Raw genomic sequence first — 27,298 nt, 5'->3', positions numbered from 1 at the left:
CAGTTTGCCTCTCATCACGCCTCACATCTCTCTTTTCCATCTGATGAGATGTTGATGGAAGTCGCGTCCTGAGTTTCCAGTTCATGAGCATTTCTGCTGGTGAAAGTCCATTCTTCAGTGGTGATGCTCGGTAATTCAGAATTGCCAGATGAGGGTCTTCTGCATTGTCTGCAGCCTTTTTCAAGATGCGCTTCACAATTTGCACTCCTTTCTCTGCTAACCCATTTGACTGTGGGTACAGAGGGCCTGAGGTCACATGTTTGAACCCATATGTGTCTGCAAAGTCTTTGAAGCACTGGCTCATGAATTGTGGCCCGTTATCGCTTACAACAGTCAATGGGATTCCATGGCGTGCAAACATAGTCTTTGTATGTGCAACCACCCGTTCTGCTGTTGTGTCACTCAACCCTACAAAGTCAGGGTAGTTTGAATGATAGTCCATGACTAACAGATAGTCCTTGCCCTTTAGCTGGAATAGATCCATGCCCACTTTTCTCCACGGCTCTTGAGGCTTGTCATGCAGCCTCATAGGCTCCTTTGGCTGCTGGTATATGTGGCGCTGGCAGGTCTCGCAGCGCTGCACATATGCCTCAATGTCCTTGTGCATGCTAGGCCAAAACAACACATCACGTGCACGTCTTTTGCACTTCTCAATACCCAAATGCCCCTCATGCACTAATTTGACCATTTCAGCTCTCATGGAGGTAGGTATGACTATCTTTGTACCCTTTAACAGAACCCCATCTAACACAGACAGTTTACCTTTAAAGTGTTGGTAAGGCTTGTCAAGCTTAACCTGTCCTGTTTGATGTATCTGTTCCATTACTCTTTTTAGTTTCTCATCCTTTTTTGTTTCTTTCACTATATCTGCCCATTTTGCATCTGACACTGGCATGTGTACCCTAATAGAGTTGACATGGATTTGCACAGCTTCTTCTGTCGTGCTATTGGTGTTGCGCAAGCTAGCCCTACTCAGCACATCGGCTACAACTAAGTGCTTGCCTGGTGTAAACTCAAATGTCAGGTCATATGTCTGTAGTCTTACCATTAGACGCTGGATGCGCAGTAGTGCATCACCCAGTGGCTTCTGTGAGATAGCTATCAGTGGTTTGTGATCGGTTTCTAGTATTACTGATCATCCATACACGTATTTGTGAAACTTGTAGGAACAGAGTCACAGGATGAATATAATAATGTTTTGGAATATTGAAAATTATCACTCGTGGATAATTTTACCTCGGGGCACCACTTAGTTCAAAGTATAGGTACTTTTAGTTTAAGCATTAATTAAATTGACACTAATCAATTAATGAATCAGTCTCAGTTTCTAAAGGATAAGCTCCGTAGGTCAGATCCGACACCCTCTGTAAAACCATACAAAAATCACAGACAACTTCACATGTTTAAGATATTTATTTAACTCTGGCAGGAGTTAAATAACAGGACATATCACAGTGATCAATTTAATGATGACGACCTTCAATGAGCAATGATTATATGATGTTCAGATAATTTGGTTTCGTAGCGGGAGTTTTAGGAGTAAGATTCGTCCGAATTTAACAGGTAATTTACTTATTATTAACCTGTATTATTAACCTGAGAGAAGATTAATGATTTTGAATAGAGTTGAATAAAGCCACTCTGGAATCTGACTACATAGCCCGGTCTTACTTTGCGCAGTGCAGTGGGTCCGATGCTGGAATTGTCTGGTTGAGTCGACGCTCTGTCCGCCACACAGCTTCGTAAGGGACCTTGACAAAGAGGCTCTGCTGCTCAGTCTCATCAGCGGCGGGGATGATTTCTGTTATTGTGCTGTGGTTTCGCAGCGGCAGTTCAAGTCGCTGTTGAACATCTCAGCTGACCTGGATGTTTTTTTCTGCAGTGCTCTGGGGTCTGGCTTGTCAGAATAAAGGTTTGAGCGTCTTTATTCTCTATCAAAAATCAGAAATTCGTCTTTCGTCATCGTCTTTTTGGAAGCTTGGTCAAATCAAAGCTCGATGTAAAAATAGCTGACTTTAGAAGAAAAACATTCGTGAAAGGAATTTGGAGTTTGAAGAAGAATAAGGTCTTAATTTGAAAGTTCAAAAAAGGAAGTTAAATGTGCTGGCGTGTTTAACTTGACAAAGGTTGCAAAAGTTATCTGTCGAAAAAGTAATTGTGCTAAACAAAAAGGAGTTTAAGTAGCACGTGGCTTTTAACAGTCAAATTTTGTTGACAGCCAGGCATGTCTTTAGACTCAAGAAGCGCACGGCAAGATGCAGAAAAGTGAAGAGAGGGAAAAGAGCGAGAAAAAAGAGTGTAAGAGCAAGAGCAAAGAGCAAAGAGAGCAAATTCCTGGGCGCGAGCTCTTTTAAAGGTTTAATAAGCTCCACCCCCAAGAATTCTGGGTAACGTAGTTTCTGGTTTCCTTTGTCTAGTTTTATATATATATAAATCAGCATGGCTCCAACATTCCGCTTTGAAACCAAATCAAGTCCTGTAGAATAAATCTTGTAACTGGTTTACTTGGAATTATATACCACACACACATATGTAAAAGAACACACTAAGTAAACATTCCCCAGTGAACAGAGTATAACACATCAAATATAATACTTTCATGCATAAATAGAAAAGAAAGAGTGACATGTTTCCTTGTCTCTTTTTTTCCTTTTGTTCTTTTGTTACAACAATACAATGGAATTTCCTTTTTAAAATGTTAGGATTTTGAGTCTGCAGGAATCAATAACCTGTCCTTCCCAAATCATCCCACGGGGGTCAGGCTTGTTCCAGGGTTAGATTCGGATTTATCTAGCATGAAGGTGAAAGGGGTAATACTGGGTTAATTTCAACCAGAAAACCTTTGCAATAATCAGTGAATCAAGAGTAATCCTTCAGTGAGCTGTTTTCTTTTGAGTCTAGTGCGAAAAACCTCTTTTTAGGACTTTTGGTGAAGAAAGTATGTTTTCCTGTGGAGGGTTCTTTATGGTAAGAGGGGAGTTGAGACATCTGGTTTGGGGGTACTGATAAGAGAATTCACAGCTCAGTGAGGAATGCTCTTTGAGTAATCTTAAATCCTGAATATGGTGGGGTTTGTTGACAGATCCAAGCCATGCCTGGCTTAGAGGTCTCCTCTTTGACACCTGGAGATATACCAGGCCTTGCTCTATGGAGTTTATCTTTGTTTGAAGGAACTCCATGGCCTCATCTTAATGCAAGCTTAAGATGTTGGTTGTTTGATCACAGCTTTCCGCTACAAACTTCTCACATCCAAACACTGCACCTAGAGTCTCCTTCTCTATTTGCGCGTAATTTCTTTCTGCGCTTGTCATGGTGCGCAATGCGTATGAGACTGGATACCACTCTGTATCATGTTTTTGCAAAAGCACAGCTCCTAGGCCTGCTTTGGATGCGTCTGTGGACACTTTCAATGGCTTGTCCTGATCATAGAATTTTAGCACTGGCTCCTATGTTAGACTGCTTTTAAGCCACTCCCATTCTCTGGCATGCTCTGCCATCCACTGCCACATTGTATTGGTCTCTAACAAGCTTCTGAGAGCTCTTGTGTTAGCTGATAGATTTGGGATAAATTTCCCCAAGTAATTCACTAGCCCTAAGGCTCTCTGTAAGTCATTTTTGTCCTGCGGTACTGGCAGCTCTGCTATAGCCCGCACTTTCTCCGGATCTGGTTGCATGCCTGCCCCAGATAACTTCTCACCAAGGTACATAATCTCCTGCACCCCAAATTGGCAATTACTCTTATTCAGTTTCAAACCTGATTTTTGCGCCCGTGTGAGAACTCTGGCCAATCTCTCATCATGCTCTGCTTTTGTTTTTCCCCAGACTACCACGTCATCGATAAAGACTACTACCCCTTCTATTCCATCAAACAGTTGCTGCACGGTTCTATGAAAAACCTCAGGGGCTGAGCTAATCCCAAACGGCAATCGTAGAAAGCAATGCCTTCCAAATGGCGTATTGAATGTGCACAATTTAGAGCTTTCCTCATCAAGCACTATTTGTGTAAAACCCAGATGAGGCATCTAGTTTCGTGAAATAGCTTGCTCCACTCATTGTGCTGGTTATGTCAGATTTTGTCGGTAGCTTGTAGTGCTCACGCTGTATCGCCTTATTTAGATCTTTCAGATCTATGCACAATCTCAGATCTCTATTTGGCTTCTCTATGATAACCAAGGAGTTAACCCATTCTGTAGGCTATTCAATTTTTCTGACAACTCCTTCTGCTATCAGAGAGTCTAATTTTTCCCTCAGCCTCTTTTTAAGAGCTACTGGCACTGTTATTGCTGGATGTATGACTGGCTCTGTATTCTCCTTAAGCCTAATTTTATGTTTGCCTGGTAGGCGGCCTACGCCTTTGAACACCTCTTTGTATTCCTTCACCCAGTCAGTGCTTTTGGGCCTACTTCTAGTAGCCTCTGTGTTTTTTCGTCCTGTCACCTTGTCTGTGTCAATGACATTCACTCTCTTAATCAGACCTAACTGATCACAGGTTTTCAAACCCAAAATTGCTTGCCTATTTCCCTCAACAAGTACAAACAAAGCATTCACTTTCTGACCTTTGCTTGACAGTGTAACTCTGCACACTCCCTCAGTGGGTATTGGCTTATCATCATATGTTCTCAGATTAATCTTTTTGTCTTTTACTTTCATTTTGTTTTTCAGTCTCTAAAAGGCTTTCATTGGCAGGATGTTTACCTGCGCACCTGTGTCGAGCTTCAGTGAGACGTCTGTGCCATTCACATCCAAGCAAGCAATCCATTCATCACTTGAAGAACTCTTTTCACCCTCGATTGCATCCACGAAGAACGGCTCCTCTTCGCTGTCACTCTTCTTCTCCACGAGTTGCACCCTCTTCTTCAAGAAGCAGCTCTTTGTGAAGTGGTTCTTTCCTCCACACTTGCGGCATTCCTTCCCGAAGGCTGGACACTGTTTTGGCACGTGTTGCATTCCACACCTTTCACAGTTCCCGCTCTCTTGCCTGGGTTTGCATCCTTTTTCTTTGCATGCGACGTTGCTTTTGGTTTCGCTCGCTGCACTGCATCGACCCCAACAGTCTCACTTTCTTTGCTGCTGAAAGTCTTTAGTTGTGCCTTTGCACTCTCAGATGCTTGGCAAATCTGTATTGCCTTCTCTAGCGTTAAGTCTGTCTCTTTCAATAATTGCATCCGCAATTTGTTGTTTTGGACCCTGATTACAATTTGGTCCCTTATCACTGAATCACACAATGTTCCAAAGTTGCATGACTGACTTTTCAGGCATAGGTCTGTGACATACTGTTCAAATCGATTCTGACTCTTTCTGAAGCCTGTTCCTGAACACATACCTCTCGTACGTTTCATTCTTTCTCGGTGTGCAATAATCCTCGAATTTCTTCATCACAACATCGAACTTATCCTTTTCATCTTCTGTGAAGAAAATGTGTTGTACACATCTAATGCAGCTCGCCCTGCCACTGTTAGCAGTAGTGCTATCTTCCTTTCCTCGTTTCGAAGACCGATAGATAGCGAATAAAGTTCAAAACTTGTTTAAATGCTTTCCAGTTATCGTTGACATTGCCCGTCAACTTTAACTCTTCAGGTTGTCGAATAAAGTTCATCTTTGTCGTCGGTTCGAGATATTTATCCTGGTACCATGTAATGACAAGGCATACACACCGAGTATCAGTAACTGGTAACTGTCGGACTCACTCGTGTACAACTGCTTATATTACCTGGTAATATAAGCTTATATTACCAGGTAATATAAGCAGTTGCTGGGGTCATACTGCCCTCTTGTGGTGAAACATATAACTTCACATATCAATACAACCGATACCGATACTTTTTCATATTTAAGCTTCATAGATCCAAAAGACCTAGGATAGAATTGTATGTAACAACAAAAATACTTTATTATCACAATCAACAATTTTGTTTAAACAAATATCACTCAACACAACTTAAAACAAAATCTCCTGAGGTAGAGGGCTGACAAACCACAATACAAGGGTGCGCTGCTCCATGTTGTGTGACACAGCGCAGCGCTGCTCTTACAGACAGAGAGTAGACTTTAATTAATCTGCCTGCGCAGCAGTCAGTGCGTGCGGGAGAGAAAAAAGCTTGAGTATCGATCTTTTTACACGAGGATCGTTCAATATAAATACCAGGTTTGGTATCAATATTATCGATATTAGTGGGGAAACTCAAAGGTGTATGGACAAAAAAAGTACAAAAACTTGAGCACTGCATTCGTAGAGTGCAAACCTCCAACAACACTAGTTCAGAATTTCATAAATATTTACTTTGGAAAAAATTTCAAGGTCAAAGTTTAGTTTGAAGTGGCTTTTCATAAGCTAAACTAGATGTGATCAAATGTCAGTAGTATGTTTAGTTCATGCACTGAATTCATAGTTTTTTGTGGTGTTGTCAGTTTTTTTTTTTTTTTTTTTACTTTTTCGGTTTTCACTCTGCTACGCAGAATTTGTCATTGCTTTTTGGAACTTGGTTTCTGACTGATAACTGGAAGATAGACAAACAACCCAATTTTGGTGGTGTTGGTAAATCCATAACAGAAAAAAAATGAGTGATTGAGGCACTTTTGATTGAGATATAATGCAAAATGTACACCAAATGGGCTTTTCAGTATTAAATTAAATTCAAATTCAAAACAAAATCCTCAATCTGGATAGATTTCAATTTCAATTTATTTTCATTTATACAAGTATAGCGCCAAATCACAACAGAGTTGCCTCAAAACGCTTCACACAGGTAAGGTCTAACCTTACCAACCCCCAGAGCAACAGTGGTAAGGAAAAACTCCCTCTGAGGAAGAAACCTCAAGCAGACCAGACTCAAAGGGGTGACCCTCTGCTTGGGCCATGCTACAAACATAAATTACAGAACAATTCACAGAACAATTCATGGACGATTATATAAGAAATGCTATTGGCGCACAGGACAGGAGGATCGCAAATACGAATACAACTTCCATCTATGGATGGAGCTGCACCTTAAACAGAGAGGAAAAAAAACAGAATCAGGCATCAGAAAGACAAAAAAATACTGTATAATTTGCCAGCATTAAACAACAAGAAAACAGAGAAATACTAAGGTGATCGCCGGCCACGAGCCCTAAACTTCACTAAAAGACCCAGAATTTAGGTAAAGTTGAGGCCGCGGCCCGCTCCAATTACTAATAAATAAATTAAAAGAGTAAAAAGCGTAAAACAAAACTGTACCAGTATGCTAGCCATATGAAAGGGAAAATAAGTGCATCTTAAGTCTGGACTTGAAAGTCTCCACAGAATCTGACTGTTTTATTGACACAGGGAGATCATTCCACAGAACAGGGGCACGATAAGAGAAAGTTCTGTGACCCGCAGACTTCTTATTCACCTTAGGGACACAAACTAATCCTGCACCCTGAGAACATAAAGCCCAGGCTGGTACGTAAGGTTTAATTAGGTCAGCTAGGTAGGGAGGTGCCAGTCCATGAATAATTTTATAGGTTAGTCGCAGAACCTTAAAATCTGATCTCACTGGGACAGGAAGCCAGTGAAGGGATGCCAAAATGGGTGTAATGTGGTTGAACTTTCTGCTTCATGTCAGAAGTCTGGCTGAAGCATTTTGAACCAATTGGAGACCCCCTAATGCTAGACTGCGGTAAACCAGAAAATAGAACATTGCAGTAGTCCAATCTAGAAGAGATAAGTGAATGGATCATGGTCTCGGCATCAGCCATAGACAGGATGGGATGAATCTTCGCTATATTTCGCAGGTGGAAGAAAGCAGTCCTAATAATATTTCTAACGTGGAGGACAAAGTACAACGAAGGATCAAAAATTACCGCAAGGTTCCTCACTTTGTCAGTGTGATGTATGACACACGAGCCGAGGCTGAGTGTTAACTGGTCAAATTGATGCCGATGTCTCACTGGACCAAGAACCATCATTTCAGTCTTATCAGAGTTTAAAAGTAGGAAGTTTTCCAACTTCTCACTGCTGCAAGGCAGTCTTCTAAGGATTTTATGTGAACGAGATTACCAGCAGTTATCGGCATGTATAACTGAGTATCATCTGCATAGCAGTGAAAGGTAATCCCAAAATGCCGCAATATGTGCCCAAGGGGTGCTATATAAAGGGAGAAAAGCAGGGGGCCTAAGACAGACCCCTGTGGAACCCCAAATTTCACGTCACTAAGGTTAGAGGTAGTGTTACTGTACAAAACACAGTGAGAACGACTGGTCAAGTATGACGTCAGCCATGCAAGGGCACTCCCAGTAATCCCAAAATGATTTTCCAGCCTATCAAGTAGAATATGATGATCCACTGTATCAAATGTAGCACTGAGATCTAACAGCAACAGAACCGTAGTGGTGTCCGAATCCATTGTAAGCAGAAGATCATTCACCACTTTAGTGAGAGCCATCTCTGTGAAATTATATTTTCTAAAAGCAGACTGCAGTGGCTCAAAGAGATTATTCTCAGTAAGATAGTCTAGGAGCTGCCGTGACACCACTTTTTCCAAAATTTTAGAGAAAAAATGATAGATTTGATATCGGCCGATAGTTTGTCAATACACTAGGGTCAAGATTAGGTTTCTTAAGTAATGGTTTAATCACTGCAGATTTGAAACATTTACAAGTAGGAACAGATCCAGAAGTTAAAGAAAGATTAATAATTTCCAGCACAGTCGGCCCAAGAGTGGGCCACAGGTCCTTAAACAGTTTTGTTAGTATAGGATCAAATAAACAGGTTGGGCTTATTGTTGACATTACGAGTTTTGTCAGCATGCCTAGTGAGATACTGTCAAATTCTGTAAATCTAGGTAATACCTAAGTAGTGGCGCCCACATCAATAGCAGGGTGTAGTGGCTGGATTAAGGCATGCCGGGATATGTTTAACCTGATGTCTTCTATTTTCTTCTCAAAGTAATCCAGGAAATCTTGTGCTGTAAAAGGAGAGCGAACTACAGGTGGTTGTCCTTAAGTGTTGCCACTGTGTCGAACAAGAACTTTGAGTTATGCTTGTTTTTGTTGATCAAATCACAGTAATAGGTCCACTTTGTAGGCAGTAATGCATGCTTATAGTCTAAGATAGTATCACGCCACGCAAGGTGGAATACTTCTGTTTCTGAACTACGCCATTTCCGTTCTAGCGGTCACGCAAGTCTTCATTGAACCAAGGTGACTGTGTTTTGGGGGGCGTGGTTTTAACAAAGGTGGCACAGTCATGTCGAGTGTAGTTTTGAGCACTGCGTTTAAACTATCCACAAGGCTGGCTAAGATAAGATATCAGGCAGTTTAGCACTGTCTTTCTGCTGTGCCTTGAGCTTTAAACTTGCAAATTATACTTCCAATTGTCTTTTGAAATGTTTACTGTCTTTGCTATCTTTTTATATCCATATTCTTGCTTATGAAGAGAAATTACCTCCTCTTTGGACTTCTTTGACCATTCCCTGGACTTCACCATGTAGCAAAGACACCATTAACTGTGTAGAAGGAGTAGAGTATTGCATTCCTTTTAAATCTGCTTAATTGTTACTCGTAATGGTTCTGTTAACATCTGCCAGTGTTTTCAACACCTGACTGAAACTTCCGTTCTAATGAAATAATTTAAGGTAAGATAATTTAAGGTCATCTTTAGGAGGGCTGAATGATTTTGTCAGTGAGGAAATCATAAAAAGGACATTTGTTCGTATATTAAAAAAAATGTTGTAATTTAAGTTGCATTTGTCTATTTTACATGTCCTTATTTGATCTGATTATGAATAAGATAAAAAATAAATGTCAGACTTGCTATAAGACGATACTGCAGTGGGGGTTGAATAATTTTGAACACAACTGTGTGTACATATATATATATATATATATATATATATATATATATATATATAGCTTCCATGCAGTAGGTGACTTTTCATTAGAGGTGGGTGATACTGGGAATTTTGGTATTGATCCGATACCAAGTAAATACAGCCCCAGTATCGCCGATAGAAGTGTTGCCACCGTGTCGAACAAGAACTTTGAGTTATGCTTGTTTTTGTTGCTCAAATCAGAGTAGTAAGTCCGCTTTGTAGCCAATAATGCATGCTTATAGTCTAAGATAGCATCACGCCACGCAAGGTGAAATACATCTAATTTTGAACTGCGCCATTTCTGCTCTAGACCTCTTGCTTTATGCTTGAGGTCATGCAGATAATCATTGAACCAAGATGACTGTGATTTGGGGGAGCGTGGTTTCAACACAGGTGGTGCAATCATGTCAAGTGTAGTTTTGAGCACTGAGTTTAAACTATCCACAAGTCTGTCTACTGACTGGGTATTTGACAGATGTGAAGCTAAGACATCAGGCAGTCTAGCTTCGAGTTCAGTCTTAGTTGAGGAGTTGATGCATCGCCGTAATGATATATAAGGTTGTTGTTCCTCTAAACACGGCAGTGAAACTGTAAACTTAATAAGTGAGTGATCAGACACCACTGATGTAAGAGGCATGATGTCAATATTCGTGACAGCAATACCACGTGAGAGAACCAGATCCAGGGTATTTCCACTAATGTGCGTCAAATCCCGAATGCATTGCCGAAATCCTAATGCAGCCACAATTTCCATAAATGATTTGCAGAGGGAATCAGAAGGCTTATTTATATGAATGTTAAAGTCACCAATGATCAGAATGTTATCTACACTACTTGACAAGTTAGAGATGAACACACCAAATTCATCTAAGAATTCAGAATATGGGCCAGGAGGCCTATATACAGTGACAAAGTAATACGACTGATTTTTATTCTTCTGACCTTGGCAATGTGTAATATCCTGAGCAGAGCGGAAAATCAGATGCTCAAACGAGTGATATTTGTAACCCCCAACAGCTAATAAGCTAAACCTAGATTTATAAATAAGAGCAACAGATCCAGATCAAATTTTGTCAGACTATATTGAGTGCCACTCTGCACCTCACTTTCAAATATGACAGTGATTGGGGCATGTTTGATTAAGATATGATCAATCAATCAATCAATCAATTTTTTTATATAGCGCCAAATCACAACAAACAGTTGCCCCAAGGCGCTTTATATTGTAAGGCAAGGCCATACAATAATTATGTAAAACCCCAACGGTCAAAACGACCCCCTGTGAGCAAGCACTTGGCTACAGTGGGAAGGAAAAACTCCCTTTTAACAGGAAGAAAACTCCAGCAGAACCAGGCTCAGGGAGGGGCAGTCTTCTGCTGGGACTGGTTGGGGCTGAGGGAGAGAACCATGAAAAAGACATGCTGTGGAGGGGAGCAGAGATCGATCACTAATGATTAAATGCAGAGTGGTGCATACAGAGCAAAAAGAGAAAGAAACAGTGCATCATGGGACATAATGGGGTTTTCAATGTTGTATGAGCGAAGCGACACAAAGCTCACTCATTGTACAGGGCATCATAAACAGGAAGTGCCAATTTTCAAATCCACAGTCAAACAGGAACTGTTCAAATGTCAAACACTTCCTGGCTTGACAGACGAGATCTCATGGAATCTCCTGGGAACTCAGTGACAAGCTCACACTCAAACAGGAAGTGCCAACTTTTCAGTCACAGTGAAGGAGGAAATGTTGAACACTTCCTGGCATGGGTGGAGCTAGAGCGGAGGCTGGGGTTTCACTGTACTCCCCTGAAATCTGATTGGACACAGATGATTGACATGTCACGGCACCACACGTCTCATTGAAAGAGCTGCATTTTCAAATCAGTGAGTCACATTGACTGCTAGGTTCCTCCTGTGCAGTACTTAGTGCTGTGTATCACAAAAAGTTCTAATCCACATTAGTAGAAGAAGAAAAACATTTGCTTCAGATTTGAGCTGAACACGTCATTGGAACTATGAACTTCTAATCACACCAAATTTACATTTTATGCCAGAAATGAGGTCCAGGTTGTTAAAAGCAGCATTTCTCGTTTAATTCGGGTTGCCTTACATACACATGTTTAAGCTAACAGACAGCAGCTGGTTCATGCTCTGTGGGCTTATTATGTTTTGTTCACACATTGTTTGTCTGGAACATGTCACATTATTAGGTCTTGACTTCCTGTTCCGGAGCACAGCGGTGTTCTGCTGTATCTGTTGGCTGTTTGAACTGAGCTGTTTGAGTTCTTTGAATTAACAGTCTTTGTCAAGACTTTTTTACTTTTTTTTACTTTTTCACCGTGCTCCAACGCCTAAAGAAGACCTCTAACGGTCGAAGCATCGCGACGGAGCACTTTTATCAGCTAACCTTCATCAGCGTTGGCAATCTAACTAGCTTGCTAACGCTTTCGTTTTTATTTTTATTTTATTTTTTAGCACTGTTGTCGTGCTGCTCCACAGCCTGCCTAGTGGATTTTTATTTTATTTTAGCGCTGTTGTCGTGCGTTACCTGTGCTGCTCCACAGCCTGTCCAGTGGATTTTTATTTTATTTTTTAGCACTGTTGTCGTGTGTTACCTGTGCTGCTCCACAGCCTGTCCAGTGGATTTTTATTTTATATTTTAGCACTGTTGTCGTGCGTTACCTGTGCTGCTCCACAGCCTGTTCAGTGGATTTTTATTTTATTTTTTAGCACTGTTGTTGTGCGTTACCTGTGCTGCTCCACAGCCTGTTCAGTGGATTTTTATTTTATTTTTTAGCACTGTTGTCGTGCGTTACCTGTGCTGCTCCACAGCCTGTTCAGTGGATTTTTGTTTTGTTTTTTGGCACTGTTGTCGTGTGTTACCTGTGCTGCTCCACAGCCTGTCCAGTGGATTTTTATTTTATTTTTTAGCACTGTTGTCGTGTGTTACCTGTGCTGCTCCACAGCCTGTTCAGTGGATTTTTACCTGTGCTGCTCCACAGCCTGTCCAGTGGATTTTGATTTTATTTTTTTTAGCACTGTTGTCGTGTGTTACCTGTGCTGCTCCACAGCCTGTCTAGTGGATTTTTATTTTATTTTTTACCACTGTTGTCGTGTGTTACCTGTGCTGTTCCACAGCCTGTCCAGTGGATTTTTATTTTATTTTTTACCACTGTTGTCGTGTGTTACCTGTGCTGCTCCACAGCCTGTCCAGTGGATTTTTATTTTATTTTAGCGCTGTTGTCGTGTGTTACCTGTGCTGCTCCACAGCCTGTCCAGTGGATTTTTATTTTATTTTTTAGCACTGTTGTCGTGTGTTACCTGTGCTGCTCCACAGCCTGTCCAGTGGATTTTATTTTATTTTTTAGCACTGTTGTCGTGTGTTACCTGTGCTGCTCCACAGCCTGTCCAATGGATTTTTATTTTATTTTTTAGCACTGTTGTCGTGCGTTACCTGTGCTGCTCCACAGCCTGTTCAGTGGATTTTTGTTTTGTTTTTAGCACTGTTGTCGTGTGTTACCTGTGCTGCTCCACAGCCTGTCCAGTGGATTTTTATTTTATTTTTTAGCACTGTTGTCGTGTGTTACCTGTGCTGCTCCACAGCCTGTCTAGTGGATTTTTATTTTATTTTTTACCACTGTTGTCGTGTGTTACCTGTGCTGTTCCACAGCCTGTCCAGTGGATTTTTATTTTATTTTTAGCACTGTTGTCGTGTGTTACCTGTGCTGCTCCACAGCCTGTCTAGTGGATTTTTATTTTATTTTTTACCACTGTTGTCGTGTGTTACCTGTGCTGCTCCACAGCCTGTCCAGTGGATTTCTATTTTATTTTTTACCACTGTTGTCGTGTGTTACCTGTGCTGCTCCACAGCCTGTCTAGTGGATTTTTATTTTATTTTTTACCACTGTTGTCGTGTGTTACCTGTGCTGCTCCACAGCCTGTCCAGTGGATTTTATTTTATTTTTTAGCACTGTTGTCGTGTGTTATCTGTGCTGCTCCACAGCCTGTCCAGTGGATTTCTATTTTATTTTTTACCACTGTTGTCGTGTGTTACCTGTGCTGCTCCACAGCCTGTCCAGTGGATTTCTATTTTATTTTTTACCACTGTTGTCGTGTGTTACCTGTGCTGCTCCACAGCCTGTCCAGTGGATTTCTATTTTTATTTTTTTTAGCACTGTTGTCGTGCGTTACCTGTGCTGCTCCACAGCCTGTCCAGTGGATTTTTATTTTATTTTTTACCACTGTTGTCGTGCGTTACCTGTGCTGCTCCACAGCCTGTCTAGTGGTTTTTTGTTTTGTTTTGGCACCGTTGTCGTGCGTTACCTGTGCTGCTCCACAGCCTGTCCAGTGGATTTTTATTTTTATTTTATTTTATTTTTTAGCACTGTTGTTGTGCGTTACCTGTGCTGCTCCACAGCCTGTCTAGTGGATTTTTATTTTATTTTAGCACTGTTGTCGTGCGTTACCTGTGCTGCTCCACAGCCTGTCTAGTGTCGGATTCCCTGTTTGGGAATCCGCTAGCTTAGCGTAGCTACTAGCTCTTAGACGTTTTAGCATGGCGGCTTCTCCTGTCTCTCCCGTACTTTTCTGCTCTGGGTGTGAAATGTTTAGTTATTCCTCGGCCTCTTTTAGCAGTAACGGTACTTGTAATAAGTGCAGCTTATTCGTAGCTTTGGAGGCCAGGCTGGGCGAATTGGAGGCTCGGCTCCGCACCGTGGAAAATTCTACAGCTAGCCAGGCCCCTGTAGTCGGTGCGGACCAAGGTAGCTTAGCCGCCGTTAGTTCCCCCCTGGCAGACCCCGTGCAGTCGGGAAGGCAGGCTGACTGGGTGACTGTGAGGAGGAAGCGTAGCCCTAAACAGAAGCCCCGTGTACACCGTCAACCCGTTCACATCTCTAACCGTTTTTCCCCACTCGACGATACACTCGCCGAGGATCAAACTCTGGTTATTGGCGACTCTGTTTTGAGAAATGTGAAGTTACCGACACCAGCAACCATTGTCAATTGTCTTCCGGGGGCCAGAGCAGGCGACATCGAAGGACATTTGAAATTGCTGGCTAAGGCTAAGCGTAAATTTGGTAAGATTGTAATTCACGTTGGCAGTAATGACACTCGGTTACGCCAATCGGAGGTCACTAAAATTAACATTGAATCGGTGTGTAACTTTGCAAAAACAATGTCGGACTCTGTTGTTTTCTCTGGGCCCCTCCCCAATCAGACCGGGAGTGACATGTTTAGCCGCATGTTCTCCTTGAATTGCTGGCTGTCTGAGTGGTGTCCAAAAAATGAGGTGGGCTTCATTGATAATTGGCAAAGCTTCTGGGGAAAACCTGGTCTTGTTAGGAGAGACGGCATCCATCCCACTTTAGAGGGAGCAGCTCTCATTTCTAGAAATCTGGCCAATTTTTTGGGATCCTCCAAACTGTGACTGTCTAGCGTTGGGACCAGGAGGCAGAGCTGTGGTCTTATACACCTCTCTGCAGCTTCTCTCCCCCTGCCATCCCCTTATTACCCCATCCCCGTAGAGACGGTGCCTGCTCCCAGACCACCAATAACTAGCAAAAATCTATTTAAGCATAAAAATTCAAAAAGAAAAAATAATATAGCACCTTCAATTGCACCACAGACTAAAACAGTTAAATGTGGTCTATTAAACATTAGGTCTCTTTCTTCTAAGTCCCTGTTTGTAAATGATATAATAATTGATCAACGTGTTGATTTATTCTGCCTAACAGAAACTTGGTTACAGCAGGATGAATATGTTAGTTTAAATGAGTCAACACCCCCGAGTCACACTAACTATCAGAATGCTCGTAGCACGGGCCGGGGTGGAGGATTAGCAGCAATCTTCCATTCCAGCTTATTAATTAATCAAAAACCTAGACAGAGCTTTAATTCATTTGAAAGCTTGTCTCTTAGTCTTGTCCATCCAAATTGGAAGTCCCAAAAACCAGTTTTATTTGTTATTATCTATCGTCCACCTGGTCGTTACTGTGAGTTTCTCTGTGAATTTTCAGACCTTTTGTCTGACTTAGTGCTTAGCTCAGATAAGATAATTATAGTGGGCGATTTTAACATCCACACAGATGCTGAGAATGACAGCCTCAACACTGCATTTAATCTATTATTAGACTCTATCGGCTTTGCTCAAAAAGTAAATGAGTCCACCCACCACTTTAATCATATCTTAGATCTTGTTCTGACTTATGGTATGGAAATAGAAGACTTAACAGTATTCCCTGAAAACTCCCTTTTGTCTGATCATTTTTTAATAACATTTACATTTACCCTGATGGACTACCCTGCAGTGGGGAATAAGTTTCATTACACTAGAAGTCTTTCAGAAAGCGCTGTAACTAGGTTTAAGGATATGATTCCTTCTTTATGTTCTCTAATGTCATATACCAACACAGAGCAGAGTAGCTACCTAAACTCTGTAAGGGAGTTAGAGTATCTTGTCAATAGTTTTACATCCTCATTGAAGACAACTTTGGATGCTGTAGCTCCTCTGAAAAAGAGAGCTTTAAATCAGAAGTGTCTGACTCCGTGGTATAACTCACAAACTCGTAGCTTAAAGCAGATAACCCGTAAGTTGGAGAGGAAATGGCGTCTCACTAATTTAGAAGATCTTCACTTAGCCTGGAAAAAGAGTTTGTTGCTCTATAAGAAAGCCCTTCGTGAAGCTAGGACATCTTTCTACTCATCACTAATTGAAGAAAATAAGAACAACCCCAGGTTTCTTTTCAGCACTGTAGCCAGGCTGACAAAGAGTCAGAGCTCTATTGAGCTGAGTATTCCATTAACTTTAACTAGTAATGACTTCATGAGTTTCTTTGCTAACAAAATTTTGACTATTAGAGAAAAAATTACTCATAACCATCCCAAAGATGTATCGTTATCTTTGGCTGCTTTCAGTGATGCCGGTATTTGGTTAGACTCTTTCTCTCCGATTGTTCTGTCTGAGTTATTTTCATTAGTTACTTCATCCAAACCATCAACATGCTTATTAGACCCCATTCCTGCCAGGCTGCTCAAGGAAGTCCTACCATTATTTAATGCTTCGTCTTAAATATGATCAATCTATCTTTGTTAGTTGGTTATGTACCACAGGCCTTTAAGGTGGCAGTAATTAAACCATTACTTAAAAAGCCATCACTTGACCCAGCTATCTTAGCTAATTATAGGCCAATCTCCAACCTTCCTTTTCTCTCAAAGATTCTTGAGAGGGTAGTTGTAAAACAGCTAACTGATCACCTGCAGAGGAATGGTCTATTTGAAGAGTTTCAGTCAGGTTTTAGAATTCATCATAGTACAGAAACAGCATTAGTGAAGGTTACAAATGATCTTCTTATGGCTTCGGACAGTGGACTTATCTCTGTGCTTGTTCTGTTGGACCTCAGTGCTGCTTTTGATACTGTTGACCATAAAATTTTATTACAGAGATTAGAGCATGTCATAGGTATTAAAGGCATTGCGCTGCGGTGGTTTGAATCATATTTGTCTAATAGATTACAGTTTGTTCATGTAAATGGGGAATCTTCTTCACAGACTAAAGTTAATTATGGAGTTCCACAAGGTTCTGTGCTAGGACCAATTTTATTCACTTTATACATGCTTCCCTTGGGCAGTATTATTAGACGGTATTGCTTAAATTTTCATTGTTACGCAGATGATACCCAGCTTTATCTATCCATGAAGCCAGAGGATACACACCAATTAGCTAAACTGCAGGATTGTCTTACAGACATAAAGACATGGATGACCTCTAATTTCCTGCTTTTAAACTCGGATAAAACTGAAGTTATTGTACTTGGCCCCACAAATCTTAGAAGCATGGTGTCTAACCAGATCGTTACTCTGGATGGCATTTCCCTGATCTCTAGTAATACTGTGAGAAATCTTGGAGTTATTTTTGATCAGGATATGTCATTCAAAGCGCATATTAAACAAATATGTAGGACTGCCTTTTTGCATTTACGCAATATCTCTAAAATCAGAAAGGTCTTGTCTCAGAGTGATGCTGAAAAACTAATTCATGCATTTATTTCCTCTAGGCTGGACTATTGTAATTCATTATTATCAGGTTGTCCTAAAAGTTCCCTAAAAAGCCTTCAGTTGGTTCAGAATGCTGCAGCTAGAGTACTGACGGGGACTAGCAGGAGAGAGCATATCTCACCCGTGTTGGCCTCCCTTCATTGGCTTCCTGTTAATGCTAGAATAGAATTTAAAATTCTTCTTCTTACTTATAAGGTTTTGAATAATCAGGTCCCATCTTATCTTAGGGACCTCGTAGTGCCATATTACCCCATTAGAGCGCTTCGTTCTCAGACTGCGGGCTTACTTGTAGTTCCTAGGGTTTGTAAGAGTAGAATGGGAGGCAGAGCCTTCAGCTTTCAGGCTCCTCTCCTGTGGAACCAGCTCCCAATTCAGATCAGGGAGACAGATACCCTCTCTACTTTTAAGATTAGGCTTAAAACTTTCCTTTTCGCTAAGGCTTATAGTTAGGGCTGGATCGGGTGACCCTGGACCATCCCTTGGTTATGTTGCTTTAGACGTAGACTGTGGGGGGGTTCCCATGATGCACTGTTTCTTTCTCTTTTTGCTCCGTATGCATCACTCTGCATTTAATCATTAGTAATCGATCTCTTTTTCCTGGTTCTTTCCCTCAGCCCCAACCAGTCTCAGCAGAAGACTGCCCCTCCCTGAGCCTGGTTCTGCTGGAGGTTTCTTCCTGTTAAAAGGGAGTTTTTCCTTCCCACTGTGGCCAAGTGCTTGCTCATAGGGGGTCGTTTTGACCGTTGGGGTTTTTCATAATTATTGTATGGCCTTGCCTTGCAATGTGGAGCGCCTTGGGGCAACTGTTTGTTGTGATTTGGCGCTATATAAGAAAAAAGTTGATTGATTGATTGATTGATTATTAGTGCAGCAGATAACTGAAACAATCCTTAAAATGGTGATGCAAGCATCAACTTCAGACAAATACAGCTGGCACAAACTTAATGGAGCAACTTTAACTTTTGACCCCTGTACAAACTGAAATTGACCTTTGTCACCATTCTGCTTTTACCTCATAAGTCCATAACATTCAGTCACAAATAGTCCAAACTATACTTTTTTGGAATCTTTATGATCAGGCAAATAATGTGGTGTAGTTTTCTATATGACTGGAGCATCTTTTAATTTTGACCCTGTGTAATTCTTCAGTTGATCCCTACCTGGCTGCCTATTCAAAATTCAAGTGGCCAATCAGTTTTTTCTACGAGTCCATGTCTATGGATTATTTGTGCCAAATTTTATGCTTGTATCACCATTTGCAGGATTCCACTCTAAATATTCTCTTATCTGCTGCACTATATATGAGATGTAAGATGCTGCTCCTCAGTGTTTCTCAGTTGCCCTCAAAAGTATTGGAACACTTAGTATTTCACACATTTTAATTTGGTTATTCCATTTCAAATACATTTTTTTCTAGAATTATCTTCCTTAACTCAAACTGAAAGCAAATCTCTACAACTTGATATAAATTAATTAAAACTATAAAATCCAGCTTCCTGATGAAGTGGTGTAGAGGAGGATTTTCTTAAAAAGAAGACCCGAACGTTCAGCTACAATTTGACAGAAAGTACATTTGAGATGAAAGCCTAGATTTGATGTTTTGCCAGGATCTGCCTGTTTCATCACAACACCGCAAGAGGAGCGCCACAGAATAAAATGATCTAAGATGTAAAAAAAGGGGGAGGTGATGGTCTAGTGGTTAAGGTGTTGGGCTTGAGTCCAGAAGATCATGGGTTCAAATCCCCACCTGACTGGAAAATCACTAAGGGCCCTTGGGCAAGGCCTTTAATCCCCTATTGCTCCCGGTGTGTAGTGAGTGCCTTGTATGGCAGCACACTGACATCGGGGTGAATGTGACGCATAATTGTAAAGCGCTTTGAGCGTCTGATGCAGATGGAAAAGCGCTATATAAATGCAGTCCATTTACCATTTATTTATGTTTTGGTGAAAGAAACTTTTGTATTTCTTCTTAATTGATGTAAATAAAGTCCAAGACATATTCAGTGACTTGGAAGTGTTCGTGTTTCCATCCCCTGAATTGTCTAAAGAAAACTGCTTGCTTTGAGTTCGAGTTTGAGGAAGATAATTTTAGAAATTTTTATTCTTTATTTGTTAGCATTTCTTGTATTTAAATGGCATAAACAAATTAAAATGTGTGAAATTCCCAGTGTTACAATACTTTTGGAGGGCACAGTATCCTAACATTATGATGAGTGCAAAATGAGTGTGGCATTATTACTATTTTGTTTAAGAATGTTTAATTTTCACTGTTGCTGCACTTTGTGTCAAATCATAGTCATATCGTATATCATATTGATATGAAAATTCAGTAAGGTATATCTTCTGTTATACATTCCAAATCTAAGGTGGAACTCGACTAGTGTTTACTAAGGTACACCTAAATATCTTTTTTTTAAAAAAAGAGAGAGAGTAGAGCCACTTAGGTGCCTGGTCTTGAGAACCAGGAATGGTAGGTTGAAAAGCTTTTTATCTCATGGGAACTCCCCCTGCCCACCTAAGCGGCTCAAGAATATGGGCAGCATGTGTATAAGTGACATTTACATTACAATTTATATGACAATATTGAGATACGATAATTTTGCCATATTTTACAGCCCTACTGTCAACTAGCTGAAAACTTTGAATATTAATTTACATCTACATTAAAAAATGCTTCGAGTGACAAGGGGTTAAGAGGGCTGTAATTAGGGTGGGTGGGGTCAGCTGAAAAGCAAAAAAAAAAATGCTTAAAAAGATGGGGAGTATGGGGGGCAGAGCCCCTCCAGTAGCTGAAAGATTTTAGTCATGCTCATGCTCCCAAGAACCATTGTACTGAAAAAAGTCTGAAGGACCTAAAGGACATGGTTAGATGGCGAGGAGCTTTTCCAGGCATGTGAGAGGCAAATAAAGAAAAATGCTTAAAAAGGCAGGGGGTCTGACACACACACAAGCTGAAAGGTTGTTGCCATGCTAATGCTCCCCTGAAGCATTTACTCAAAATAAAGTGACATGGTGACACCTAAATGACATGGTGACATGCTGACGAGCTTCGCTCGTTCATGTACACAACATATGCATATTATTTAAATGGCCACAAAATCTGTAATCCACATCAGATCTGGTTCATACTTTGTCAGTCCATAAAGGGGACCATCCTACATAATGCTCTCAAACATGAAGGAAATTCTATCTTTTTTGACAATTACTAATTTTTGAAAATTTGTTCAATGTTAAAGGATAGGGATTTCTCCAATTTTCCAAGATTTTTCCTGACTTTGACCTTCGACCTTTAAAACTGAATAGGTTCTTGCCTATCAAGATATGAATCATCTGTAAAAAAAAAATTCATAATGAAATATGAAAAATTGTGAGTTACAGGCTGTTCACAAACAAACGGGTGAAAACATGACCACCGCCCAACTTCATTGGTGGAGGTAACAAAGAACTGAGAATATGCATGGATCCAGGAGATTTAAATCAAAATATAAAATGTGAGCACTACCAGATACCAAAATGTGACAAAATTGCAAGTGAGATGGCTGGTGCCAAATACTTCTCAAAGCTAGATGCAGCACAGGGTTTCTAGCAACTCAAGATGGATGATGAAACTTCAAGATACTGCCCATTCAGTTCACCTTTTGCGAGGTACAGATTTCTTAGAATGCCATTTGGCATAATCTCAGCATCTGAAATTTATCACTGTGCTATGGATAACCTGCTGGAGGGCCTGGAAGAGATTCACTGTGGATGATGTGGTACTCTGGGGCTCCACACTACAGGAGCATAATGAAAGACTGACAAAAGTGCTCCACAGGGAACGTGAAAATGGACTGAAGCTAAATTGTGCCAAATGCCAGTTTGGTGTGCAAGAAATAGCATTCCTTGGAGGCAAGTTGTCTGCTGAAGGCATAGAGCTAGATGAAAGGAAAATAAAAGCTATCCTAAGCATGCCGCGCCCTACAGACAAGAAAGGAGTGGTCAGAGTAATGGGATGATCAACTTTAATGGAAAGTTCATATCCAACCTATCAGTGAGAACATCAGCACTGAGAGAATTACACCACGATTCCAAAGAGTTGAAGCAGACAACGAGAAATGAGCAACAACAGACTAATGCCCCTGTGCTTGCATAATATGATCCCACTAAGAGAATGAAGATCTCAACAGATGCTTCAAAGGAGGGGCTTGGGGGGAGCTGTCTTGCTGCTGACAGAAGGAGAAAGTTGGAAGCCAGTTGCTTATGCTTCTAGATTCATGACTAAGACTGAAATGACATACACTCAAATAGAGAAGGAGTGTCTTGGACTAGCTCATGGACTTCCCACCTTCACAGTCGAAACAGATCATCGTCCTTTCGTGTCATTAATCAAAAAAGTCTCGATGAGATGTCGCATAGGATTCAGCGACTCATCATGAAACTGCAAAGGTATGATTTTGAGCTAATATACACACCAGGCAAGCACCTATCATGAGAGATGGGTCACGTGAGCTCCACTGGAAAAGAAATTGAAAATCATGTTAACATGACAGTTGAGTCTCTGCCAGTGTCGGATGTGAAAGGAAAATAAATATGTGACAAATCAGTTCAATATATGGAGCTGCAAACAATGATGCAAAACAGCCACAGTGAATAGCCCAAGGGGTCCTGTTCAAAATATTATCAGATCAGAGCTAAGTGTGGCAAAAGGACTGTTACTGAGAAAAGAGAGAATTGTCATTCTGCACAGCCTCAGGCCAGAGATACTTAGGCGGTTACACGAGGGACACCTTGGCGTAGAGAAGTGCAAAAGAAGAAGTGTGCTGGCCTGGAATCAATAAGGACATCAAAAGCATGATAGGAAAGTGTGAAATATGTAACAAGTACCAGAGTAAACAGGCGATAGAGCTTATGATGATTCCAGATCTTCCCACTGCACCTTGGGAGAAAACTGGAACCGATGTGTTTGATTGTGATGGAAAAGACTATTTGTTAGTAATTGATTACTATTTAAACTTCCCTGAAATCACTGCCAACAGTGTCATTACACATGTTAAGTCCATCTTTGCCCGGCATGGGATACCAAAGACTGCGGTAAGTGACAGTGGTCCTTGCTACAACTGCAAAGAGTGGCAGCAGTTTGACAAACAATATGGTTTCCATCATGTCACACCCATCTTTATCATGCACAGGCAAATGGCAAAGCTGAAAAGGGAGTGAATATCATCAAACAACTTCCGAAGCCACCCAGTCAGATCCTTATTTAGGTCTTCTAAGCTAAAGAATTGCCCTGCTTCAATGTGGTTTATCCCCAGCAGAATTGTTGATGAATCACAAAATGCGCTGTGTACAACCCTAAATACAACCCCTATACAGAAATCAAGAATACAGCAATATAGCCAGAACTGGAGAACATGAAATGGAAAGAGAAACAGTGTTATGACAAGTCAACTAAAACTCTCAGACCACTTGCCAAAGATATAATGAGAATCCAAGACCAGGATGCTTGGAACAGAAAAACTACTGTTCTCCAGGAAGTAGGAACAAGATCTTATAATGTAAGACTGAGGGAGAACAAGTGCTCATGAGGAACCTTCACAGCCGTCTGAAAACCAAAGACACTTTCAAAGAGACAGAATGCGAAGATGTGGATGGAATAACTTCTGTGTCACATGCAGACAGAGTGCCAGACCTGAATACAGATGGACATGTGCAGGTGGACACAAGTGAAGTTCAGAGTCACCTGTACTGAGGAGATCTGAGCGTCAGATCAATAGACCAGACTTGTTCTGTGAATCAGTGGACTGAATGCATGGGGTTCTCATGTTGTTTGAAAAAAAATTAACTGGATATGGAAAAATGTGATTTGTGGCTTTGAAGTTCATTTTTTTAAAAGGACTTTGCACTATTTGAAAGCATTGTGAACTCATCAACAAATACAAGCTGGAGAAAAACAAAGTAAGGATGAAACTGTGAATACTAATGTTTATAATGTCAATAGCATTCATGCGTGTTAAGGTATGTTTGTTCACAGCTTCAAAGAAGGGGTGCATGGGGGGGGGTGTTGATATGCAGTGAATCAACTGTGATACCACATGTGACCAGCAGAGGGACCTATAGTCACAGGAATGACTACTGTGAGTAAGTAGAGGAGCAGAAGAAGGGAGACAAAGATGTCGCTGTGAAATGAAAGTTGGTGCCCAACCTCATTGTTCTTTACACAATGAAACATCTCTTTTTCAGTCTTCTTGTAATCACACTTCTGCTTGCTGCGCCATTCTAAATTAAACGTGTACCGATAACATTAATTTTTATTTGGCGTGAAAAGATGAACCTCCCCCCAAAACATCTAAAAGAGCTGTGGTTGAAAAATGATGATCTTCCCTTTTAAAACGGTTTTTAAGATGCATTATCTAAAAACAAGCGATAAGTGAGAGAAAATGAATAAATGATTACCTAGAAACAGTATAACTTACTGAAATTTTACGTACATAAATGATTTTGTCTTATATTGAGTGGAAAATAGATGTTTTGGCTTGAAATTAGACAAATATACTTGGTAAGATTTTGCTTTTTTTGCAGTGCTCGGATCCTGCAAGTGTTCCTACGGAACTGTGAGGGGGGGCATAAATCCGGGGTGGGGGGGGCAGGGGGGATTTATGGGTGATCTGCGTGTGAGTGTCTTCTTTAAAATCCTGTGTGACACTTTTTCCTCTCAGGTGGCTGCTCCCCCCTCAGGCCCTTAATGCGTACTACCTCCCTAACAAGAACCAAATGGGTGAGTGTGAGTCTTCATTGTCCTCGCCGTTTGTGTCTCTCAGTCATCTGTCTTAACACAGCATTTCCCACTTGCCATTCTGCACTGTGAAGTGCAACATGCAGAAGTTTCACACAATTGCACCGCGTTGTTGTGCATTTTTAACAAGTTGAATAAAACCTCTGCAATGCTGGGGGGGTGAAAAGGCATCAGACTCCTCATATCATATTCCGACCCATCGCTCACTTTCTACTCCGAGCTCCACCTCACATACTTAATACCCCCCTGGAGGAAAAACAAGCAGTAACACCTTCCCGTATACGCAGGTTTAACAAATCTAGCTCTGCGATGTCTTCCCTCCCTGCTGTCTGTGTCTGCCTGCCCGATGGATTAAATCTCTCGGAAAACAATCAATTGTGCGCTCGCACGTTGATGCTGGAGGACAGAGGGAGTTGGACAAACACAGTCATCACAACCACCTGGATCATTAATTCTTCTCGCATCCATTTGTGCCCTTTGCCTTTTGTATTCATCTTCATATGTTTTACTCTCATCATATTGATATCACCTTCTTTAACTGTGCCTCTGTGCTTTTGTTTTATGTCTGCAATCAAAGACTGAGGTTTAATTAAAACAAGGCAAGATACTGTCAGTTGTTTGCTTCATACAATTTGTTAGTGACAAATCAGGTTTTATTACCTTGGTTATTTACAGTATGTTATCCTAAATTCTATATTTTAATATCATACACTTATATTTGGAACCTCCCTTCACTCTGACTTTTACTCTGAATACAGAAAAAAGGAGCTGAGTTTCTGCACCTCGTTAAATATTAATACATTTGATTGTGTAAAGTGACAAGTGGAGATAACTGTCATTAATTGAGTTGGTAATAATAGTCATAACTGCTGGATTAAGAAGTCAATAAAGGGGTGATATATGAATGTGTTATTATTAATAATTTAATTTATTTTCTTTTTTTTTTACCTTTTACAATTAACTAGTTTTGACAGTAGGGGCACAGCTAACCTAAACATTAGCTTTGATTGCGGCTGATCCTCTAGCAGAGAAGTTAACTGTCATAAAGCTAAACCGATAAACCGCTAACACATTTAGCTGAAGCTATTGCTAACTTTTATTATATAAATTTTGAAACCCCCTTCCACTTTCTTCTCTCTAAACCCCTAAAAAAACAGACCTGAAGAGCTGTTGAAGCATAAAAATGGAAGTTGCCAAAAAGGTTTAGCATGCCAAGATCAGATGATTAAGATTATCAGGATGAACAGAAATAATTCAGAAGAACAAATTAAATTAAACAGTAGTTTCCATTCAACAGTTTATTTGAGTTTATTCGAAGTAGTGAGCATTGAAAGAGTAAGAAATATTAAGAAATAAAATTGTACATGGAAAATAATTTCAATGATCAATGTGTTTACTTTGGTTTGACCCCCTGCTTCCCATCTCCTTCAGATGATGCTTGTTGGCTTCACATTTTGTGTCAGTTTTACCTATTGGATTAATGTATGTGCACCAATAGAAAATGTATGATTTTACTGTAAGATAAAATAAATAAATAAAAATGTAAAAATGTGATTACATGTGTTTTGTGGACTTGGAAAAGGCATACGACTGGGTCTCTTGAGGTGTCCTGTTGGGTGGCACTGCAGGAGAATGAGGTACTGGTACTGCTGCAACGCACGATCTGGTCACTATATGACCAAAGTAGGAGTTGTGTCCACATTCTCTGCGTTGCATCGGACCCATTTCCAGTGGGTGCTGGACTCCGCCAGGACTTCCCCTTGTCACCAATCCTGTTTGTGGTGTTCATGGATGGGATTTCAAGGTGCAGTCAGGGACCAGATGTTGTCTAGTTTAGTGACCTCAGAGTTGCATCTCTGCTTTTTGCAAATGAAGTACTTCTGTTGGCTTCATCAGACATTTATCTCCCATGCTCACTGAGCAGGTTTGAGGCTGAGTGTGAAGCGACTGGGATCAGAATCATCACCTCCAAATCTGAAATCATGGTCCTCAAGCGGAAAACTGTGGATTGTCCCCTCTGGGTCAGGGGAGAGTTATTGCCCAAACTGGAGGACTTTAAGTATCTCGGGGTCTTGTTTATGAGTGGGGGTAAGTTGGAATGTGAGATCGATAGACACTGATGTTTCACGGACATTCTACTGGACCATTGTGGTGAAGAAGGAGCTGAGCTAGAAGGCGAGGCTCTCAATTTACCAGTTGATTTACGCCCCTATCCTCACCTATGGCAATCAACTTTGGGTAATGACTGAAAGAATAAGGCTGCAGATACAAGTGACAGAAATGAGATTACTCTGTCGGGTATCTGGCCTTACACTCCTGGACAGAGTGGGATACTCGACTATACGGGAGGAACTCAGTGTAGAGCTGCTGCTTCTTCACATTGAAAGGAGCCAGTTGAGGTTGTTCAGGCATCCTCACCAGATGAACTAACCTTCCCTGGTCGTCTCACTAGGGAGGTCTTCCAGGCACGTCCAACTGGGAGGAGGCCCCAGGGAAGACCCAGGACATGGTGGAGGGATTATATTTCCCAGCTGGCTTTGGAACACCTCAGGATCACCCGGGAAGACTTTCAGGACTTTGCCGGGGATAGGGAAGTGTGTGATGAGCTGCTTGGTCTCCTGAATGAATGAAAATTTTTA

At 41.0% G+C, this 27,298-nt stretch overlaps 1 protein-coding gene across 1 annotated transcript in view; it reads left to right on the top strand.

The window, feature by feature from the left end:
* LOC117508133 (endothelin-converting enzyme-like 1) overlaps positions 1 to 27,298 on the top strand; it is a 209,187-nt gene that overhangs the window by 138,634 nt on the left and 43,255 nt on the right. The window contains 1 exon segment of the mRNA XM_034167795.1: positions 24,583 to 24,641. Within this exon segment, the coding sequence (XP_034023686.1) occupies positions 24,583 to 24,641 (59 nt within the window).

This window comes from Thalassophryne amazonica, chromosome 4 (genome assembly GCF_902500255.1).
Source record: "Thalassophryne amazonica chromosome 4, fThaAma1.1, whole genome shotgun sequence".
Lineage (NCBI taxonomy): Eukaryota > Metazoa > Chordata > Actinopteri > Batrachoidiformes > Batrachoididae > Thalassophryne > Thalassophryne amazonica.
This window is presented reverse-complemented; position numbering and strand designations above follow the sequence as displayed.